We start from the raw sequence: 21902 nt of genomic DNA, 5'->3' as shown, positions 1-21902 counted from the left end.
CCAATGACTTTGGTGGAAGTTTCTGGTGGTCAGCAATCCTCAGGATCAACTCTTGTGGATACCACTACTTAATCCAGCACAGACCTGGCATAAAGAAAAATAGCTAACCTACCATCATTTGTTTTCCCATAAGACCCAGAAATCAACCTGAGCAATCTAGTTACAGCACTGATTCTCAAACTGTAGCCTGTGGATGTTGACCACAAATACAGCCTTTCCTAGTGGTCTGTAGGGAGGAGTATTTTGAAAACCAAGCAGCGGATGTTTAGGAGAGGAGGTAATTCAGGAGTGAATCTCTCAAGGGATGTTCTACAGAGTAAAAAGGTTTGAGAACTAGTTGGTCACAGAACCCTAAGCTATACAGCATGTAAAGGGACTCATTCTAGACAATTTCACTCAGTTTATCCACACCCTCTCTGAAAGCCAGTGCAACGTGCACACCTCCTGTTACACAAACCATTAGCTACTACGGGTACTGGCCCCACAGGAATTTTCATTAGGCTTGACCGTGAGCACAGGATCCTTTGAAAACAGCTGAAAATGTGCTTTATATGGTTAAAAAATATAGAGGAAGAATGAGGTCAAACACTAGTACCAAGAAAAAAGATAACATCATGTCTATTTAATCAATTTCATATTATAGTAGTTCCTCAGACTTTTGTGCTAGATTTTTCCCTGGCTGTCTTCTTATTTGGGGAGTCTTGTAGTCTGTGTGTAACATTTTTACACCCATACACTCTGTTTTACACAACTGCATTAACTCTGGTTTATGAAAAATCTGGGTAGTGTGTGTGCAGTTTAAGTAGTGATTTTGTAAGTGATTTTGTAAGTAAGTCTGTCAAGGCATTAATGCACTCAGCCTTGAGCAGAAAGCTCAATCTATTTGTGTCATCAGTGGAACACTGAAATGGTAATTTTGCTTTTTAATGACCAGTTCCCTGTGTCTCGTTCTCTCTGTAATCTACAGCTTGCACTTAAAAATAAGATATCTAAAAACTGGCTGCAGATTAAGAGCGGCTCCCTTTCCAATCTCCCCTTCTCAGTTTCTAAAGCATTTGATGTCCTGTGAACTAGTTTACAACACGCTTGACATTTCAGAAATGCAGATCAATGTGTATTTCATTTCTAAAAATGGTGTATCCAGTTTGAGGCCTATCCAGGAAATAATGGCATGATTGTGAATGAATTGGTCCACTGTTCATCGCATTCTCTGAGATACAGCCACTGCTCCTTGGCAATTAACTCCATCAAGCCTTGTTATAATTGCCTTCTTTAGAACAACACCTGGCTTTATTGGAGTACTCATTAGCTTCATCTCCCAAGGAACCTGTGATGAAAAAGCTGTGACATAGCTAATTTTAATAATACTGGTGTAAATACGGAGTAACTCAATTAAAGTTGATGAAGTTGGCTCTACTTTAAAGTGGTTTTACTGAGATCAGAATCTAGCCATAATATTTTAGATGTGTGTAATGTAAAATACATAGACATACATATGCACCATAAATTAAGTTATGCAAAAAAAAAATCCTAAACTTCTTTCCAACCCACTTAGGTCATTTTGAAGTATAATATTTTTGGCTTTTTAGAGCCAGCTCTTGAGTAATTAGTATGAACAAGAGAGACTTATGAGTCAGTTGTCCAGCATTCTGAGCTGCCCTCTCTCTATTATAGGGGGTCCCTCTGTAGTACATTAAGCTTAGATGAAGAAAGAATTATGCATAAAAATGAGCAGAGCTATCCTAGTGCCTAATCACACAAAAAAAACCTCTGGAATACAGAAGAAGAATCCCTTACAAATATATCTTAATAACAACAAAACTTCTCTCTTACAGAGCATCTTTTATCCCAGGTTCTCAGAGTGCTTTACAAAGGCAATTAAATAATTATATCTTCTTTTTATAGCTGGGGAAACAGAGAGATTGTGTAACTTGCCCAAGTTCACCTAGCAGGAAGTGGCAGAGTCCAGGTTAGACTCCATTTTGCCTCTCCAACCATTAGTGCAGGACTTCTCAGCATGTGGGGTGCTACCCAGAAGTGTGTCATGATGGGGATCCCACTGAGTTTCTTTCTAGTTGAGGTGGTGAGGGAGAAAAAAATCTGCAAAATAGGCAGTGCTAAGTCTCAGAAGGAGCACTTCAGTCCTTTCCCCTCCCCTGCTTTCTCTGCTCTGACCCTTTCCTACCCAAAACCATTCCAGATGCAGTTCCTCAGCCCTCCCCTCCTCCACCTTCCTGCACAGAACACAGTTCCAAGCACTTCAAGAGGCTGTACCTATGGGCCAGCCTGTATTCCACTTTGGTTCCATGGTTCGCTAGGGATATCAGTTGTTAGCTCCTCCATGGAGTTGAGGTCACGGGCATGTATATGACACCGTTCACTAACTCCCCTGGCACCTGTCCTTTCTGCAGCTATAGAGAGACCGTGGCACACGTCTATGTGTCAGACTACAACCCCTCTTCCTGGTCCTCCAGAACCTCTTACTGAGGTTCTGGCTGCAATTCTCCGCACAGTTCCTGCTCTACTCTTACCCCATCTGTGGCCCCACAGACTTACGAGAACTCTTGGTAGACTGATGGCCATCCATCACATCAGGAGGAGGAAGCTAGACAAGAGGGCGTTCTGTGACTGTGGGGTCTATTTCTGATCATGTGAAGTCACACCCCTGAGCAGCATTCCTCTGGGCAATGTCCACTGATTCCTTCAATGCCTTTGAGGAGCAGTGGGCACTGTCAGGGGTTCTCTGCTCAGTGGCCCCTTCTGGTTACCTGATTTTCACCTTATGACCGTCACACCCATCCCTGTTTTTTTCATTTATTGTTCCCAGTATTTATTTGTGGCCTTGATACACTGTCCCCCTCCTGCTCAGATGAGAGGGAGTGCCTTTAACTATGGGCAGGTTGAGGCCCACCATCTCCCAGCAACCACAATAGGTTCAAGAGTCTATATAGTTGGTGTCAACATCCTGTCAACATGTATTATCCCCAGTCTCAATGCTGTGCCAACAGGGGATGGTGAAGAAAGAAGCATCCCCACTTGCAGCCATCCACCTAGCAGCCAGAAAAGGCTCCAGGCAGAAGCCCACAAACCGACTCCTCACACAAAACCAGCTATGTATTTCTGCTGTGAACCCAACTTTTATTATAATGGAAAGGATTGTGCGAATGGGTGGATTGCAGTCATGAGTGGCCTTTAGGACCCAGACTGAAAACCGCTGCATTAGAAAATACCATTTGCTTGGTGGTAATGTACAATCCTTGTCTGCGAGGCAAATAACTGTATGGCAAGCCAGGGAGTGAATCAGCAATGCACCAATTTGGTGCACATACGTCAAGCCACACTCCAGGATTTTCAATGTGCTATAGCAGTGTCCACAGGGGACGTTACTGTGTAGCAAGCTGGTGTGGTGTGCTGTAGATCCACACCCTAGCTTGCCATAAAGTGCTATGTAAACAAGCCCTTGGAACAGAGCTCCACAAACTGTGGGGGGCACGGAGGAACATTCGGGGGGAGCACAGCTGGGGCCCAGGCCAACCCCCATTGGGGGGGGAGTGGGGAGGTAGCACCACCCAGCTCTGCTCCTGGCCCCAGCCCCAGTTGCCAGCCCCTGTCGAGGGCTCTGCTCCTGGGGTCCCGGCAGCTGGCTCCGCACCCAGAGTCCTGGCTGCCAGCCCCGCCCCTGCCCCTAGCTGTGCCTCCTTGGCCCCCTTACTCCTGTCCGCATCCAGGCCCTGGGAGGCGGGGCGGACGGGGGTTAGGGGGACATGACCCTGAAAAGTTTGGGGATCACTGCCTTACAAACATTTTATAAAGCAACCAAATAACAAACCGATAATAAGCAACTAAAATGCTGTTTAAAAGGTTAAATTTAACTAGAGATGGGCAGAATCGGAGGTGGTTTTGGTTTTGCAAAAGGTATGGTTCATATCTGGGTCCCATTTTATCTGAACCACCAAAGTTCAAAACAGGTGGGTAGTAGAAGTTGGGGGAAATATTCTGTTTTTTAAAAAAAAAATCTCTAAAGATAATGTTTTCATGTTGTATCCCTCCCCTACTGCATTTCTTTTTCTCCTGAACCTGATGCATTGCATGAATTATCCATTCTGATTAACAGAAAAACTACAGATACTGTACAATGTTTCATTAAGCGTGCGCGCGCACACACACATATATACACACACACAAACCTCTCCAAATAAGAAAAGAAATACTGAAGAGTCTATTTAGCCAAGTTGGCTCATTTTTCCCCCCACACCTTTGTTTTCGTAAAATACTAACTGAGCACCCAGCCAAGGAAGGCTGTGACCAGCTCTCAGACACTGTGCCCATCCCTCCAATTAATACTGTGGTCTGTTGTTATTATTAGAAGCCAGCTGGGATAATGACCTACCTCTGCTATGTGTGGTTATTTCCCCCTCACTTAACCTAGAGTGTAAAATTTATTAAATCAGTGACATTTCACCCCACATTAAATATGACATTTTTGAAAGGACAGTGCAGTCAAGAACAACCTTCCCAGTTAATTTTCATCTTTTGTCACATACTGGGGAAATTTTAAAAAGAACCCACCACAGTGGGTCAGGTCCTCAACTGAGGTACATGGGTGTCCATTGACTTCAGTAGAGCTAAGCTGATTTGTACCAGCTTCAAATCTGCCCCAAATTTTTCTCCACATATGAAATCAACTCATTGGTTTTGAGTTCCAGTCACTGTGGCAGCCCCATTGAACTTGTAAGTGAAGGGCACATGAGTGGAACTGGTGCATCAGGGATCCTCTTCACTACGTATGCATTGGGGAAGTGGGCTCTGCATCAGATCCCTAGCTTCAAATAAGTCTGTGCATAAGGGAGCAAGTTCAGAGGCTGGGAGCCCACGCGTAGGACTTTGGAGAGCCTGCACTGCTCCTGGATTAGGAGGTTGATTGTTGTTCCCCATAAAACCCTGTGAAGGCCAGCCACATAATGCCCAGTTTCTCTGGCTTTCTGGAGGATTCCAGTAATTCATTCAACATTTATGCATTTCAGTATGCCCAAATGTAAAGTTATGCATCTAGGAACAAAGAATGCAGGCCGTACTTACAGGATAGCGGGACTCTATCCTGAGAGGCAGTGACTCTAAAAAGTACTTGGGGTTCATGGTGGATAATCAGCTGAACATGAGGTTCCAGTGTGACACTATGGCCAAAAGGGCTAATGTGATCCTTGGATGTATAAACAGGGGAATACTGAATAGGAGTAGAGAGGTTATATTACCTCTGTATATAGCACTAGTGTGATAGCTGTTAGAATACTGTGTCCAGTTCTGGTATCCACGATTCAAGAAGGATTTTGATAAATTGGAAAGGATTCAGAAAAGAACTATGAGAGTGGTTAAAGAATTGAAAAACATGCCTTATAGTGATAGACCCAAGAAGCTCAACCTGTTTAGCTTAACAAAGAGAAAATTAGACTGTGAACAAGTCACCTCTTATAAATACCTGTATGGGGAGCAGAAATTTGATAACGGGGGGGTCTTCAAGCTATCAGAGAAGGGTATAACACAATCCAGTGGCTGGAAGTTGAAGTAAACAAATTCAGTCTAGAAGCAAGAAGAAATTCTTTTAACAGTGAAAGTAATTAACCACTGGAATAATTTACCAACTGTTGTGGTAGATTCTCCATCACCTGCAATTTTTAAATCAAGATTGGATTATTTTTCCGTGAAAGATCTTCTGTACTTCAAATAAGAATAAATTCAGGGAAGTTCTATGGCCTATGATATACAGTACTGGAGGTCAGACTAGATAATCACAATGGTCTCTTCTGACTTTATAATTTATGAAACTATGTAGCTACTTTTAAGCAGGATTTCTCTCTCATCGTAAAGCCTTTATGAATGTCCAGCCAATCAAGTTGCTTGATGAGCTGAATCTCTTAATTCTTTATTTTGGGGAAGAAGTGTAACCTCCTGCAATGTAACTGTGACGGGTTGGATCACAGAAACCTCCTTGGGAACTGCCAACTGATGTGCTGAGACTACTTCTAACCTATTTTCCCTGCCAGCTTGGGACTCCAGAAACTTGCCTTGTTTGAGCCAGACACACTTGCCTGCTGCAAACACAGACTCAGGTCTGAACCACTTCCCCCAAAAGCTGCAGGCTTAACTGAAAATGGCTTAAGAAGTGTTCCTGTCTCCAACACTCAGATGCCCAACTCCCAATGAGGTCCAAACCCCAACTAAATCTGTTTTACCCTGTATAAAGTTTATGTAGGGTAAACTCATAAATTGTTCACCCTCTATAGCACTGATAGAGAGAGATCAACAGCTGTTTGTGCCCGCCCCCTCTGCCCAGGTATTAATACAGACTCTGGGATAATTAATAAGTAAAAAGTGATTTTATTAAATACAAAAAGTAGAATTTAAGTGGTTCTAAGTAGTAACAGACAGAACAAAGTAAATTACCAAACAAAATAAAATAAAACACGTAAGTCTATGCTTAAGACAGTAAGAAAGTGATTACAGATGAAACCTCACCCTCAGAGATGTTCCAGTAAGATTCTTTTACAGACTAGCCTCCTTCTAGTCTGGGTCCAGCAATCACTCACATCCCCGTGGTTACTGTCCTTTGTTCCAGTTTCTTTCAGGTATCCCTTGGGGGTGGAGAAGCTAGCTTTGAGCCAGCCGAGGACAAAATTGAGGGGTCTCCCAGGCACTTAAATAGACTTTCTCTTGAGGGTGGAGACCCCCTCCTCTCTCCTGTGCAAAGTCCAGCTCCAAGATGGAGTTTTGGAGTCACGTGGGCAAGTCACGTGTCCATGCATGACTCAATTTTTACAGGCAGCAGCCATTGCCCACATGCTATCTTGAATGTCTCCAGGAAGACTTCTTATGTGGATTGGAGTCTTCCAAGATCCATTATTCGTTAAGTGTTTCTTGATTGGGCACTTAATTTGCATATTCCTTTCTCAAGAAGCTGACCAAGTGCTTTACTAAGGCTACTTAAAACCAAGCAAGTACACAGCCAATATTCATAACTTTGAATACAAAAATGACACATGTATACAAATAGGATGAATATATTCAGTAGATCATAACCTTTACAGAGATACGTTACATGACATATGTAGCATAAAACATATTCCAGGGATGTCATATATACATTCATAAGCATATTCCCATAATGCATTATGGGGTGCAATGTCACAGTAACAACCACTGACCATCCCATTTTTCACTGTCACAGAGAAGGAAGAGTTCTTTAATATTCTGAAAACTCGGGCATTTTTTACAACATTTTTAATGCTTCAGCACTACAAAGTGCTTTGTAATGTATTAAGACAAGTACCTGGCAATGTCTCCCTTCCAGTTGGTATCCATTTTGGTAACTTCATCCTGACTCCTGGACATATACAGAAATGCATTCTGAGTTGCCCTTGGGAATGAATGTTCTACAGGGCCAGCTATGTTAGGCACTCACAGCCTTGTGACATCTCTCCTCCACGCTGATTGATCATTGTCCTTTTGCTACAGGGTACAGATTCCACAGCTCCCACTTCTCAGCCTCACCAAGACTTCACATTGGAATGTATTAATTGGGGTTTACAGCTTCTGGGACTTTAGAATGTCTGCGGGACTTTGTGAGCTGCTGCTGCTGCTTTCCACCTCAGAGATCCTCTCTGGCTCACCAATTTGGAAACTCTGGAGTTGTTACTTTCCACTGCCTCTATGGTATAATCTCTGCTTTTGTAGTTCATAGGCTCTTTCAAATCTCTTTCCACTCTGCATCACAATTCTGTACCAGCGAAGAACAACACAATGTGTAAATTTTTTAGAAATGCCTAAATGACTAAGCTCCATTTTCAAAAGTGACTTAGGCACTTAGGACTCTAAATCCCATTGACTTTATGAGGTCGTCTGGACTGGAGATGGCAGGGGGGTTGGGATGGGTAAGGAGATCCAGGGCCATTGGTCTCCTGCCTGTGGACCCCACTGGTGAGCTTTATGGAACACACTGCTCATCCCCCACACCATCTGTGAACATATTTTAGCTCTGGATGTTGGTAGGGGGTTTATGAGGTGCTTAGATTTGAAAGGCTCCAAATAGCCTCATAAGGGCCACAAGGAGTGGAAGCTACCAGGAGGCTGAGGAGCCTTCGAAAGTTCATGGGGAGAGTCTCTCCAGGGGATGTTCAATCCCTACAACTCCCTGCATTGGCCCCAGGAAACAGCCACAGAAAGAGCCAGTACGGGTTCATCGCTCCCCACCACCCTCTCCATGGAGGCCTGTGTGCAGTAGGATGGGTGGGAAGGTTTCCCCCCTGCTTCTTCTGATTCTGCTAATTTTTAAGTCTCCCATCAGCCACATCCACCTCCTTCCTGCAGATTTTCATTGGAGAGCCCCCCCAGCCCTGCAATAGTTGAGAGAAGGTGAGCTGCACTTCTGTGCACGTCCTGGGTTCTGTCAAAGAAGAGTCCTGTTCCTCGGGTCTGAAGTTCTCAGGCATGTTACTCTCTTTTTGCTGACCTTTCAGAGACTTGCCACATCAGAACTCCTCTTCACAAGAGGATGGGTGGCGACTTTGCTTAGCAGGAGGCTCAGTGACCAGCAGGGGTGTTCACCCCGTGGACCTCCTAATCTCTGCTGCATGCCTGGGTTGGGGCTTCCTCCTTCTAGAGTCTGCAATAAGAAGGCTCTTTTCCAGTAGAATTTTTAGAGAATTTAAAAAAAATAGGAAAATTCCTCCACCAAAAATATAGTTAATGAGAAGCTAAGCTTATAGGCACATATATTGCATTTTAAATCTTTCAAGAAGGTTGGAGTTAAAATAAATATATCAAATGTTAGAAACTCAGGAAATTCAGAGTGAAGATTGCACCTGTACAATAAGCCAGAGTCAGACTCAGATAGCTTCCACAATTGTAACTTTGCCCGAGAAGAAACAACAAGCCATAACTCATACTTTGGGGGAAGAAAACATAAACTAAGAGTGTTCCATTACGCTAAGTGGTCATCGGGAAGTGTAAATAAAGTGCTCATAATGCTGCAAGAGGAAATAGGCTCCCTGCAGAGTAGCTGTGATAAACTTACTTCAAAATGCACTCCATCATCGCCTCATTTTCCATACGCACATCCAGAATACCAGGGTTATGCATTCTGTCATTATGCCCAGAGGGATACCCACTTTTAAATTCAAAACAGATTTTTTTACTCTGCTCCTTTTTTAAGAGGGACACGTTCAAATGTGGACGCATTCTGTGTTCTCATTTAACAAATTACAGACAATTGCAAATCTTCTTTAGGTGTCATACATTATTAAAGCCTTTTTAAAAACACAAGGGTTGTGTACATAAATGAATGGCTAAGTGATACATCAAGATGCAATAGAAATGTATTATTGTGCCAATTGTCCACTCACTAAGTATTAAAAAACACATTCATAAGATATGGTCTTTATTATACCAGTAACAGCAGAAAACAATCCAAATTATTTCCAGGCCACAGTGTTATGACCAAGAGTTAGACAGGTCCATAAATCAAGTCAATTTCACCATCATTCTCTGAACTGGTATCTTTCACTTAATGATATCCAACTGCCCACAGGGCTTCCTTAAGATAAACTACTTTAAAAACTATGCAGAGATTTATAAATCTCAGACTTACATACACTGTCTCATCCCAGCTGGGGCAGAGTTATGGTTGTGGTGGCTGTTTGAATGTCTGTGCATCTTAAACTCTGAATTTCATGGGCTTCTAATTTAATATATCAACATATTTGTTATTGTTACGATTTATTATTTGTATCATGGTACTGCCTAGAGGCCCCCCATCACAATAAATAAGTGTGCATTCATGTTTATGTGCATGAATATACAAACATATTATTGTGTGCAGAATTTACTACAGTGTACTCCACTTTCAGTGTGTGTTGCTTAACTTCATAATCTCCTGGTGTGAATAAGAATCACACCTTTTGGTCTGGCCCAGTGGATTTCATATCAGCAATGGTACAATTGGTTATTTAGATCTTCATAGATGAATAGATTCCAAGGCCAGAAAGCACCATTATGATCATCTAGTCAGATGTCCTGTATAACACAGGCCAGCAAATTTCCGCAAAATAATTCCTTGAGCATGTCTTTTAGAATATATCCAAGGATCCCATTAGCCCTTGATTTGAAAGTTGTCCATGATGGAGACTCCAGCACAAGTCCTTGATATATTATTCCAGTGGTTAATTACTGCCACTGTTAAAAATTTATGCCATATCTCCAATCTGAATTTGTCTAGCAACCGTTGGATTGCCCTATACCTTTCTCTGCTAGATTGAAGAGCCCATTATTAAATATTTGTTTCCTATGTGAGTACTTAGAGACTGTAATCAAGCTACATATTATTCTTCTCTTTCTTAAGCTAAATAGGTTGAGCTCTTTGAGTCTATCATTGTAAGGCATGTTTTCTAATTCTTTAATCATTCTCATGACTCTTCTCTGAGCCCTCTTCAATTATCAACATCCTTCTTGAATTGTGGATACCAGAACTGGACACTGTATTCCAGCAGCAGTTGCACAAGTGCCAAATACAGACGTAAAATAACCTCTCTATAATAATCTCCATGAGATTCCTATGTTTATGCATCCAAGGACTGCATTAGCCCTTTTGACCACAGTGTCACAGTGAGAGCAGTTCATTGTCAGCTGATTATCCACTGTGATCCCCAAATCTTTCAGGATCACTGCTTCCCAGGATAGTCCCACCTTGTGTAAATATGGCCTACATACTTTGTCTCTAGATGTAAATTTACATTTAGCTGCATTGAAACTCATAGTGTTTGCTTATGCCCAGTTTACCAAATGAACTAGATCACTCGTTACTGGTGATTGTTTAATCACTGTTCTCCTTGTTATTTACCATTCTCCCCCAATTTTTTGGTCATCTGCAACGACTTATGCATGTGCGTAACTTTATGCATTATGAGAAGTCCCATTGACTTCAAGTTAAGTGTGTAAAGGGAAAGTAATAAGCATGTGCATAATCTTCGGAAGATCATCACCTTGTAGTACAAATAGAGTGGCAAATTTCTCCTCCCCCTTGGAGCAAGGGAGGAAATGTGAATCTCTGTGTCACATTTCCTTCCTGTCATTCCCCCTGGGACAGCTCAGCTACAAGCCACACATTATGCTGAGGCTACAAGCTTAGTCTAAACCTTCACAATGCCAGTCTACGATTGGCACATTACCCCTTACCACACTCTGGATTGGGTGGTCTGAAGTGTGGTCTTTGGCATGCTTGTCATACATTGTAAAATCCAAATGAGTTTTTTTAAATCTTGCTGATGCTTTATAATAAATTTTAAAGTGAGTCCCTGCCTATCTCTGTCAGGTACTATATTGCTTTAGGTAATCCAGCACTTGGACACTATGGTGATAGGCACTATATAAATAGCTAAAATAGATGGATTCTGAGGTGCTGTTCACATATTTTGCTATCACCTAAACAACTCACAAAAGCACTTTGTACTGGCTGAAAGAAAGAGGCAGGGTCACACTTACAGCTAAATAAAAAACTTCAAATGCAGCTAAACTTTCTTTATTCAGTATTGAATATTTTTGCACCTGACTTAAAATGACAGCTTTAATGAATGGATTTAATTTGAAAGTTTCACTATATGACCTGTGTTTCCTTTGCTAAATTGCTCTTTTATAACTTCCTACATTCACATTCCTTTGTGAACTTCAATAGAAACCCCGATGTTCCCTATGCTAGAAGGAGAGCTGGTCAAGAATTTCCCATCTGAATGACTTTCTGATGGGAAAAGCAGTTTCTATAAAACCAAAATTTTCCAGCGGAAAATCTCAATTTTTGCCAAAAATCAAAATGAAATATTTTGTTTCAGGTCAGTTCAACCTAAATCAAAATATTTCATTTTGCTAAACTGACCCAAAAATTTTGTTTCACACCAGTTCATTAAAACAAACTATTCACCTGTCAGTGCACTGCCTTACAAGCCCCAATTCTCTCCTATGGGCTGAGCTCCCTGGAGGATTGCATTTCCTATAATGCAATGCACTGATAAGGAACTACATTTTAATGTCTAACCACGCTCTGCTTGGTGCATGATAGGAGTCACATACCTCTGGGCATGTCTTGGCAGACGTAATTCAGTTAGGGAGCCTGGCCCATAGAGAAGAGTAGGGGAAGCAGGTTCTTGACTACAGCTCCCATGAGGTAGTGCATTACAGTGGGAAAATGCAGTAATGTTTCAACACTTCCAAATTGAATTTTTTCAGAATTTCTGTTCTGCGAAAAATTTCAACTTTTTATCCTGATTTGGGACAAAAACAAAGGTTGACACAGCCAAATTTCCTGTGGGATAGAAGTTCCAATTATCACTCGCCTAGAGCTAGAAGCATCTCGACAGCAACCACTTATGATGTCACAAATGTGTTACCTGTCAACTTTTCAGAAGGAAAATGAGGATGATACCTAGTATCCATACAAAGAGGGTCAGAAGACGGGGAGTCATTTCTGTTTTCCCTTCCTCCATCCTTGCCTCACCTCCCAAGTTCCATCCCTTCATGCAAATGTTACAGTGAGGAATGGAACTGATGGCTGGAAAAGAGGGTGGTGACTACACTGACAGCTCTGCAAACAGAGGGCCATGGCTTTAAGGTTGGAAATAAGCACATGGCTCCCCAGGGATCATCAGTCTGAAGTTTGGCCCTCATGAACTTTCCAAACCCCAGCAAAATCAAAGATGTGGGGATCATTTCATTCTGTCTCAGAGCCAGTAGTTTCTGAAAATGACAAAATACAGGATTGTTTTACTTTGCTGATCAAATATGAACCTAGTATAGAGTCAACAGGAGATTTTAGATTAAACAATCGGGGGAAAACCCCGCACCTTTTATCAAGCCAAATAAAAAACAATAATAAAAACCCTCTCTTCTGCAAAGTAGTGAAGCATTCAGCATTTTGAGTCTTGTTTTTATAAACCAAAGGGAGCCTTCCTCCTAGCCCCCGGCCCTACTGCATCTACTCAATGGCTGTAACACTTCAGATGGCCCAGGCTGAGACCCATGGAGCAGTAGGAGTAAATGAACTTCTAAGGAGCAAAGAATCTGTTAACATGTCAATGGTCCTTAGTAATAAGGCACAAGGAAAGAGAAACACAAAAAATATTAAAGCCCCACAGAAACAGAATGGTCCATGAACCAGAGTGCTTTTCAAAGAGCTCTTCAAGGCATTCACAGCTTTGTAATATTTGCCTGGGCTTGTTTTTTATAGTGAGGCATTCTGCGGTTAATCATAGCCTGGCTAATACTCCTAAGCCAGTGGATTCCCCCTTTTCTCTTTGTGTTTTCTTTCTGCTAGACTTTTCCTTCTGCTTCTGTTTGGGAACGTGGGGAAAAGAAAATGATACACTCTCATCTAAAGATGAAAAGCTCCATAACTGGGGCCAGATGTTCTTGAAAGATTCCTTTTGGGGGAGGAGGGTCCTAACCTCTTCCTCCCCCAGCACGGCAGCTGAGGGTAAATCCCTGAGCCCTCTGCATTCTGCTGGTTTGTCATCTTGAATCCAGCCTGAAATTTCAGTCAATTTGGCTCTGGGAGCGGGCACCTGAGGCAAATCTTTTTCTCCTATGGTCCCAAGCACTTTGTCTACATTCTAAGTGTCGAACGGAGCTAGTTCAGACTTACGGGATGCTGGGACATTGATTTTGTGTCCTTTTAGCAATAGAAGAGCTTTATGAAAGTGCACTGGATTCTAAAGAGAAAGCACTGATCTTTTGCATTATCATTTTAAAAGTTTCCTATTCACATTTATTTTTGCTTTTACGCTAAATAAGATGAAGTCAATGAATTGAATTAACTCTCCCCTCAATGCAAATCCCTTATTCTCACTAATACTAATGAGAATTGTATAATTTTAATGAATGTTTAAACTGCTATAAATATTCCCCTTTATTTTTACAGTGGCAGTAAAGTACAATTCTGCAATTCAGAAGCCCTGAATGGTGATTGTATCAATGTGTTAAACCAAACCTTTAGGTAAATTAGACTAGAAATTATCAGTCTAATTTATCAATACCATTGTATTTAAAAGCCGTGAACATGTTTCCTGTGCTGCATTGGATCATAATTCATATACATATGCATCTGCTCTGGTTTCTCCCCTCCCTTCCCTGCAGCTTTTGCCACTCAGGTGCAACTGTGATAACCCCTCAGGAACTCGTAATCTCTTTAGTTGTGACACTGTAAAATACTGCCTGACAGAAGACTGGGAGAGGGTGAATAAATGGAGAATACTGCAGATGTAAAGTACTTTCCCCATCCCTCCACAGATTGGGCTTTTAAAGAAGATTTATTAGAAAGCAAAAGTTAGCAGTACATATATATAGATGTATAATAAAACACATTTTACAAATGTAGCAGAATGAATTGAATCCTGCAATGAGATTTTTTTTTTAAATAAATGGATAGTTCATTGCCTCGGGTATATTATATTGTTACAACAAAGCTGACAGTTCTTGCCATTTGGAAATAACCTCCCATCCTGCTGTAGGTTATCTCACCTAATCTGCTGCTGCAGTGGGAAGAATTTGCTGCCTACTGACCTTCAATCTCAGCCAATCCACAGTAATGCGCTCAAAAACATACACACACACACACATGCAAACTCCAGATAGGATTCAAGCTCTGTTTCCAGTCCAAAGCTCACAGATCTGCTTGGAACAAAAAATTCAATTATGTTGGATAGAAAACGAACAGTTTGGCAAAAATGTATTGTGGCATGTTGTGGCAGTTTGTCCATTTCCAGTATAACCACTTGCAGCAGAAAGGCAGATTGAAGATAAAAGGGGATTCCTCCACTAAAGGCTCCAGCATGCTTAGGAACCAGATGGACTGAAGCGGAGAACAGCAGTAAACTAGGCCACAGACTACACTGCCAGAATATATTTTTTCTTTTGCACAATTCACTAGGCAGCAAAAGATTTCAATTCTCAAATTTCAATCAGATTCAAACATGTGGTGGCTTTCTCCTAATTTGGGATGAGTAGTTCTACTTGTGACGTTACACCCCATATTCTTTATGGAAATATGCTTACGTTGTGGATATGGCATAACTGAGATATATTTTATGCAAGATGGGTCTTGTAAGGTATCATTGGAAAGGTTATGATTTACTGAATGTGATTATCCAATGTGTATGCATGTTATCATTTCTCTATCTAACGTTAGGAATATTGACTATGTAACAATTACAAATGGGTGTGTACTTGGGAAACGCCCACCAGACAACAGGCCATCCGCCTTGATGGGCCATTAGGAAGAAACTATAAGACTTTAAAGATACTAATCTCTCTACTTCCTGAGAGGCATCCTGGAAAATTGTGGTAACTCTGCTAGGTCATGTGGTCATGTCACCTGGTACTAAACACCACCTGGGACACTACTGGTACTTTTCCACTGGAAACAAAGGCCTCCCGCCTTATGTAAATTCTATTTAAAGCTGGGGAGTAAGGCAAACAGGGCTCTTCTCCATTGCCTTCCTGCCCAACAAGAAAGACTGCTGAGAGTACCTGAAAAGACAAAGGAACTGAGCGGTGGGAAAGGCAAGGGCTGAGTCCAGACTAAGACAGAAGTCTCTAAAGAGAAATAACTGAAACTCTAAGCTACAGGAACTCTTCAACTTGTCTAAAACAACATTTAGGATGAGAAATTACTTCTTGAAACCAGCCTCTTTAAGATCTTAAGCTTAATATGCATGTTCTGTTTTACTTGTTTGGTAATCTGCTTTGTTCTGTTTGCTGTCCCTTATAACCACTTAAAATCTGCCTTTTATAGTTAATAAACTTGCTTTTGTTTATTATTAAACCCAGTTTGTGCAATTTATAACTGGGGGGGGGCAAGAAGTTGTGCATATCTTCCTCCACATTGAGGGAGGAGGCGACTTTATGAGTTTACATTGTATAGATTTCTCTACAGCGCAAGGCTGTATTATTTTGGGCGTACTTTCCAAAGAGGAGCTGCACTTGAGTGCTGGGCAATTTCCTAGCTGAGTCTTCTCATAGAGAGCTGTTTGGAGACTATGTGATTCTACAGCTGGTGCATTCCTATGAAGCAATGGGGCTTCTATCACTTCCCTTGGTAGATTAAGATGTTTTTCATAATATTCAGCCTACATTTATTTCCCTTTTCATAATTTCTTTCTTTTACTTCTACTTATATCCCCTTGGGCTCCCCCAAATAATTTTTCTCCGTTTGGTATTTGCTTCTTCAAATATTTGAGGGTAGTTGCTATAATCCCCGTTAGTTATCATTAAAATGTGCTAATTTTTACAAGGCCTTCAGTTTAGTATCACTTGCAAATGTCATTAATATTCTGTTTACTCCTTCTTCCAGAACACCAATGAAAACCTATCACTGATCCCACTAGACACCTCCCACCAACATGATACATTGCCATTTATCAGTACTCTTTGTTTATGGTCCTTCAGACAGTTTTCACTCCCCTTAGATTCTTATCTAAGTCCATGTGAATTAATTTTTTCAAGTAAGGTTTTGTGAGGTGTTCTCTTAAAGGTTTTACTTAAATCCAGCTACATTGCTTCTACTGCATTTTCTGCATCCACGAGTAGTATAATTCTATCCAGAAACAAAACCACCAAAGAAGAAGAATGAATGTAGAGCTCTTTTCCCGCTAAACGTTACTTTCTGATCTGAGGATCCTGTTCTCTCTCCTGTTTTTCCTTGCTTAATGCTCATTGCCACAGTGATAGGCTCTCTACGAGGGCTAGTTTATGACCCGTCCCTTACTTACAATGGTGATCTCATAGGAGTCAGTGGGACTGCTCCTGTAAGTAACTGCTCACCATTGGAAGTAAGGGATTCGTAATCTGGCCACAAGTGGTTAAAATAAATACATGGAACCAGATTCTACCAGGCTTACACTGAGTAATACTTTTCATTTTAGGGGTGACGTCCCAGTCCCACTGAAGTCAATGGCAAAACTTAATGGGGCCAGAATTAAATGTCTACTCATTTAAATCAGCAGGACTTTTCATGGTCTAATCTTCTGCTCAGTGTGAGTAAGGATGGCAGAATCTGGCTGATTATAGACACACCCATTCTCAAGAACCAGCATTATCACCACCATTTCTCTGGCAGAGAGTAATCTGACAGGGTTCCCTTTGGAGCCCATAACTTCCCTTCTTAAAGCAGCTGCAGTGGGGTCATTATTGAATGACATGAGACACATTTTTTCTCACTTGGAAACTACCATCTAAGCCCCTTTGGAATGAAAAAGCTGACTTGGAAAATACTCTCTTTAATGTGACCAGGTGTTACCAGTTCAGTTTGTCAGCAATACCCTAGTGTCCAGGCCAGTCATACTGAAATCAGGCTTAATTCTAGGGTCAATGTAATGGGCCTGCTGGATGTTCAGCACCTTTCCCCACCCCCAGCTCTTCACCTGCTCCCCTCTCGGCCTGTAACACCACCCTCTGGCCCAGCTGCCCCTTTGCTGAGTCTAGATGAACCAACTTCCTTTTGTCTGTTGCCCCTCTGTTTTTCTTCTGCATTTCAAGCACGGTTTTCCCCATCCACGTAATGTTCTATAACCCCCTGTTAGTATCTTATCCTTACTGAGGTGGTAAGCTTTCTGGGGCAGACACTGCCTTACTTTATTGTGTTTGTATAGCACCCAGCGCAATGAGGTAACAATCCTGAGTGGAACCTTTGGGCACCACTGTAACAGAGAAGTACTTTAATAATAATAATTATAATACATTCTCCTTCAAAATTGTTATTTATTAGAGCTAGTTTATGTCTGTAAATAATGTGTCATGAAAATATTTATCCTTATTTCAATCAAAAGCACGGGTTGGCAGATGGAATAGCTTCCAACTCTGGTATTTGCAAAATGTTCTTCTTTTGACTGCAGTGATGCAACACTTAAGCATGAAGGTCCTTGCTTTGCACATTACATTATGGCTTCTCTTTCCCTGCATTGCATTGTCTCTTTAGGGGTTATCCTGCTACTTCTGGATAAGTTGCGAAAGATGAAATGGGAGCAGATGTGGAGACTCACTGCTGAAAGAGAGTTAATGAGCATGCTGTCAACCTCACTGGCTGACCAGGTGGGTTGGGCAGGCAGTTTTGAAGTCCTAGTACAAATATTGCTCCTTGGATTGGGGGTGGGGAGGGAGAGAGGAAGAAAGGTAGATAGGTAGGTGTCCTGCCATGTTCTCTTAAACAGGCAGAATTCATTGCCATGTCTTTCTGGAGAAATTTTTGAATGTGGGAGATAGAGATTTATCCATAAGACTCCTATTTACAGACTGAAATTTTTACCTCTGATGCACAGATGCTTTTTAAAGGGACACCGTTGGAGACTTTTTCTTTTTTATAGCCTCTACTTCAGGCTTTCATTCTTTCTTTGAAAGACTCCAGACTTTTGAAGCTTGAAAAAACTGTTTCTTTCTCTACTGCTTTTGTTATTTTCATTTTGACAAATGGTGATTTTGATTGTCAGTCTCTGGATACTTCTGATGCCTGCATCGCTGCAGAATATGAGCATCTCACAAACATTAATGTATTTATCCTCACAATACCCCTATTAAGTGAGGAGGGATTACTGTCCCCATTTAACTGATGGGGAACTCAGGCCCGGAGAAACTAAGGAGCTGATCCAAAGCCCACTGAAGTCTATGAAGAGACTCCCACGGATTTCAGTGGCCTTTGAGTCAGATCATAAGTGACTTGCCCAAAATCACATGGAGAACACGTAGCAGAGGTGGGAATTGAACCGAGATCCTTAGACTCTTACTCTAGCACAGGGGTCGGCAACCTAAGGCAGGCGTGCCAAAGACGGCACGTGAGCCGATTTTTAATGGCACGCTGCTGCCTGCCAGGTCCCAGCCACCGGCCCCACTCAGCCCGCTGCCAAACGCAGGCCGGGACCCCGGCAGGCAGCAGCGTGCCATTAAAAATCCTGCTCAGCCCGGCTCGCTCTTCTTCACCCCACCCGCCCACCATTCTCTCCTTGCAGGGCAGGCAAGCTCCCCCTCCCCTGCCTCTTCCCCCAGCGTGCTGGGTTCCTGCCCCTCCTCCGCTCCCTCCCTGCCGCGGATCAGCTGATGGCCCTTGCCGGGGAGGGGGAGAAGCGGAGCTGCAGCGCGCTTGCTGCTCCGGGGAGGAGGCGGAGAAGAGGTGGGGACAGGGCCGTGGGGAAGGGGGGGTGGAATCAGGGCATATCCCCTCCAGCCCCCTGCCGTGAGCTGCTCAGGGCAAGGGGCTGGGAGCACCCCCACGACCCCAGCCCTGACCCCTGCACCTCCCCACACACCCCAGCCCTCTGCCCTGACCCCTGCACCCCCTCACACACACCCAGCCCCCTGCCCTGACTCCTGCACCCCCCTCACATACCCAGCCCCCCCACACCCCATGTCCTGACTCTTGCACCCCCCACATTCGCACCCCCACCCTGAGCACCAAATGGGAGCTCCTGCACCCCCCGCCCCACCCCCTACATTCCCACCTGTACCCTCGCACCAAATGGGAGCTTCCCAGGTAAGCGCTCCACACCCAAACCTCCTGCTCCAACCATGAGCCCCCTCCCTCATTCTAGCTCCTGGCCAGACCCTACACCCCAACCCCCAGCCCTGAGCTCAGTGCACTCCCACCCTCCGCTCAGTGCAGAGAGAGAGGAAGAGAATGGGCTAGAACCAGGGAGAGGGTAGGTACCCACTCTATATGGGCAGGGCCAGGATCCCAGACCGGCAGTGGGCTGAGCGGGGCTGGCAGCCGGGACCCTGGCTGGCAGGAGCCGGCGGACGGAACCCCAGACGGGCAGCGGGCTGAGCCGCTCAGCCCACTGCTGGTCTGGGGTCCCAGTCGCCGGCCCCACTCAGCCCACTGCTGGTCTGGGGTTCTGGCTGCCAGCCCCTTGCCAGCCAGTGTCCTGGCCGCAGGCCCCGCTCAGCCCATTGCCGGCCTAGGTGAATGGAACCCCAGGCTGGCAGAGGGCTAAGCGGGCCAGCGACGTAAGATCAGCATTTTAATTTAATTTTAAATGAAGCTTCTTAAACATTTTGAAAACCTTGTTTACTTTACATACAACAATAGTTTAGTTATATAATATATAGACTTACAGAGAGAGAGCTTCTAAAAACGTTAAAATGTATTACTGGCACGCGAAACCTTAAATTAAAGTGAATAAATGAAGACTCGGCACACCACTTCTGAAAGGTTGCCGACCCCTGCTCTAGTATCTTAAGCACAAAGACCATTTTTCCCCTCCCACTGCAAGACTTCATAAGAGCAGATCATAGTGGCACTTATACTGTAAACTGTTTTGTAGCCCTGTCTCACATGTGTTTTCTGTGAAACACTTAGAGCACTTGCGAGCAATATAAAATAATAACTAATACTCCTACTGGTAGTTCATCATAAGGGACAGTAACTGCCAGGATCGCTCTTCTTTCTTTTATTGAAAATTGATGCTGTACTTAGGAACAGCAGGCAGTTCACCATCTGCCACATAGTACTCCCCATGATGGAGAAAAAACAGTTTTGGCCAGTGATACAAAATACTTGTTTTGAAAACCCAGGTGCAGTCTGCTTGCATTCTGCTTGAAAAAGAGTCTGTTTTCCTCTAGTTCAGACTTACAAGTCAGCCCTTGGGGTTCCAGCACCTTTAACCAAAGCAGAATTGTGAAGCTAGGTTTGCAGAGCTGACAGCTTAATGTAATAACTCCCTATTCTCCCTCTCACTTGCTCTCTGAGCAAAGGACTGAAGAGAGTCAGTTCAGAGAGATGTGATTGATCATCTGTCTGCTGAAATGGTGTACCTGATTGTTTTTCTGTTTTTTGTCTGCCAGGATATCTTCAATGCAGTCATCAAGCAGAACCCGTTCCTTGTCTACCAGCTTCCATGTTTCTGGAATGTGCAGCTGTCTGACCACACCCGTTCTGAACAGTGCTACAGGGATGTGTCTGACCTAAAGGTATGTTTAGCTACAGCCGCAACCCAATGACTTGGGTCTTGCTTGTGTTTTGGGAGATAAAATGGAAGTTCCCACAGTGGCAGAGAGATGAAGCATAAGGGATGGCCTGTGTGCATTCTTTGTGCAGTAAAAGCTGAGGGAACAAATGTGCTTTTGTTTTGGTCTGCATGTTTGTAATCGTGAAAATGGAAGATGGATAACACTGCCTAGAGCTAAGCTGGGTGCAGACAGATGCTGCACCACCTCCTTACCCACACACACTATGTCTCTGCAGTGTACTTAAGCTTGACCTGCAGCACTCACTGCTGTTTCAGTACTTTACTACTCCTGAACAGGGAATGATATCACCCTTGTATTCTGAGCATGCTGCAAGAGTTTTTAAACAGAATTGTTTGATATGGAGAGTTTCACAAAGAGGAGCAGAAAGATGGCGTAACCCTGAACTGAACTGTCTCCTCAGCGCGGGAGGTGGCGGGGGAGGGAGGGTGAACTAGATGAACTCTTGACCTCCTCTTTGGGCCCACATTTCTTTGTTTCTATAGTGTATGGGGGACCAAATCCTAAGGACATTAGGCAGTTCTTACTCAGCATTTACCAGCTCTTTACTCTGGCAAACTCCTACTGACTTCGCTAAGACTTCCCCTGAGTAAGGACGGAGTAGAAACCAAGTAAGGATAACAGGATATAGCACAAAAAAAGTAACGCTACAATATCAATAGAGTACTCAGTAACACATTTTTCACTGTGATGAAATAGAGTGTAGAAGAGGAAATCGATAGGTGACTTCACTGTGGGGAGACTGATGCTGCTGCAATCGATGCAGCAGGGATCAATTTAGTGGGTTTAGTGATAGGGTGACCAGATATCCCGTTTTTAAAGGGACAGTCCCGAATTTAAGCCCTCCTGCAGGTGTC

General features: G+C 43.1%; 1 protein-coding gene across 2 annotated transcripts in view; it reads left to right on the top strand.

The window, feature by feature from the left end:
- LARGE1 (LARGE xylosyl- and glucuronyltransferase 1) overlaps positions 1-21902 on the top strand; it is a 370873-nt gene that overhangs the window by 282497 nt on the left and 66474 nt on the right. For both annotated transcript variants that reach the window (XM_074941326.1, XM_074941319.1), the window contains exons 8-9: positions 18008-18120; positions 20863-20988. In XM_074941326.1, coding sequence (XP_074797427.1) covers positions 18008-18120; positions 20863-20988 — 239 coding nt within the window. The remainder of the gene's footprint in view (positions 1-18007; positions 18121-20862; positions 20989-21902) is intronic.

This window comes from Natator depressus, chromosome 1 (genome assembly GCF_965152275.1).
Source record: "Natator depressus isolate rNatDep1 chromosome 1, rNatDep2.hap1, whole genome shotgun sequence".
Taxonomy (NCBI): Eukaryota; Metazoa; Chordata; order Testudines; family Cheloniidae; genus Natator; species Natator depressus.
The sequence above is the reverse complement of the archived record's forward strand: the minus strand, read 5'-3'. Positions and strand labels throughout refer to the sequence as shown.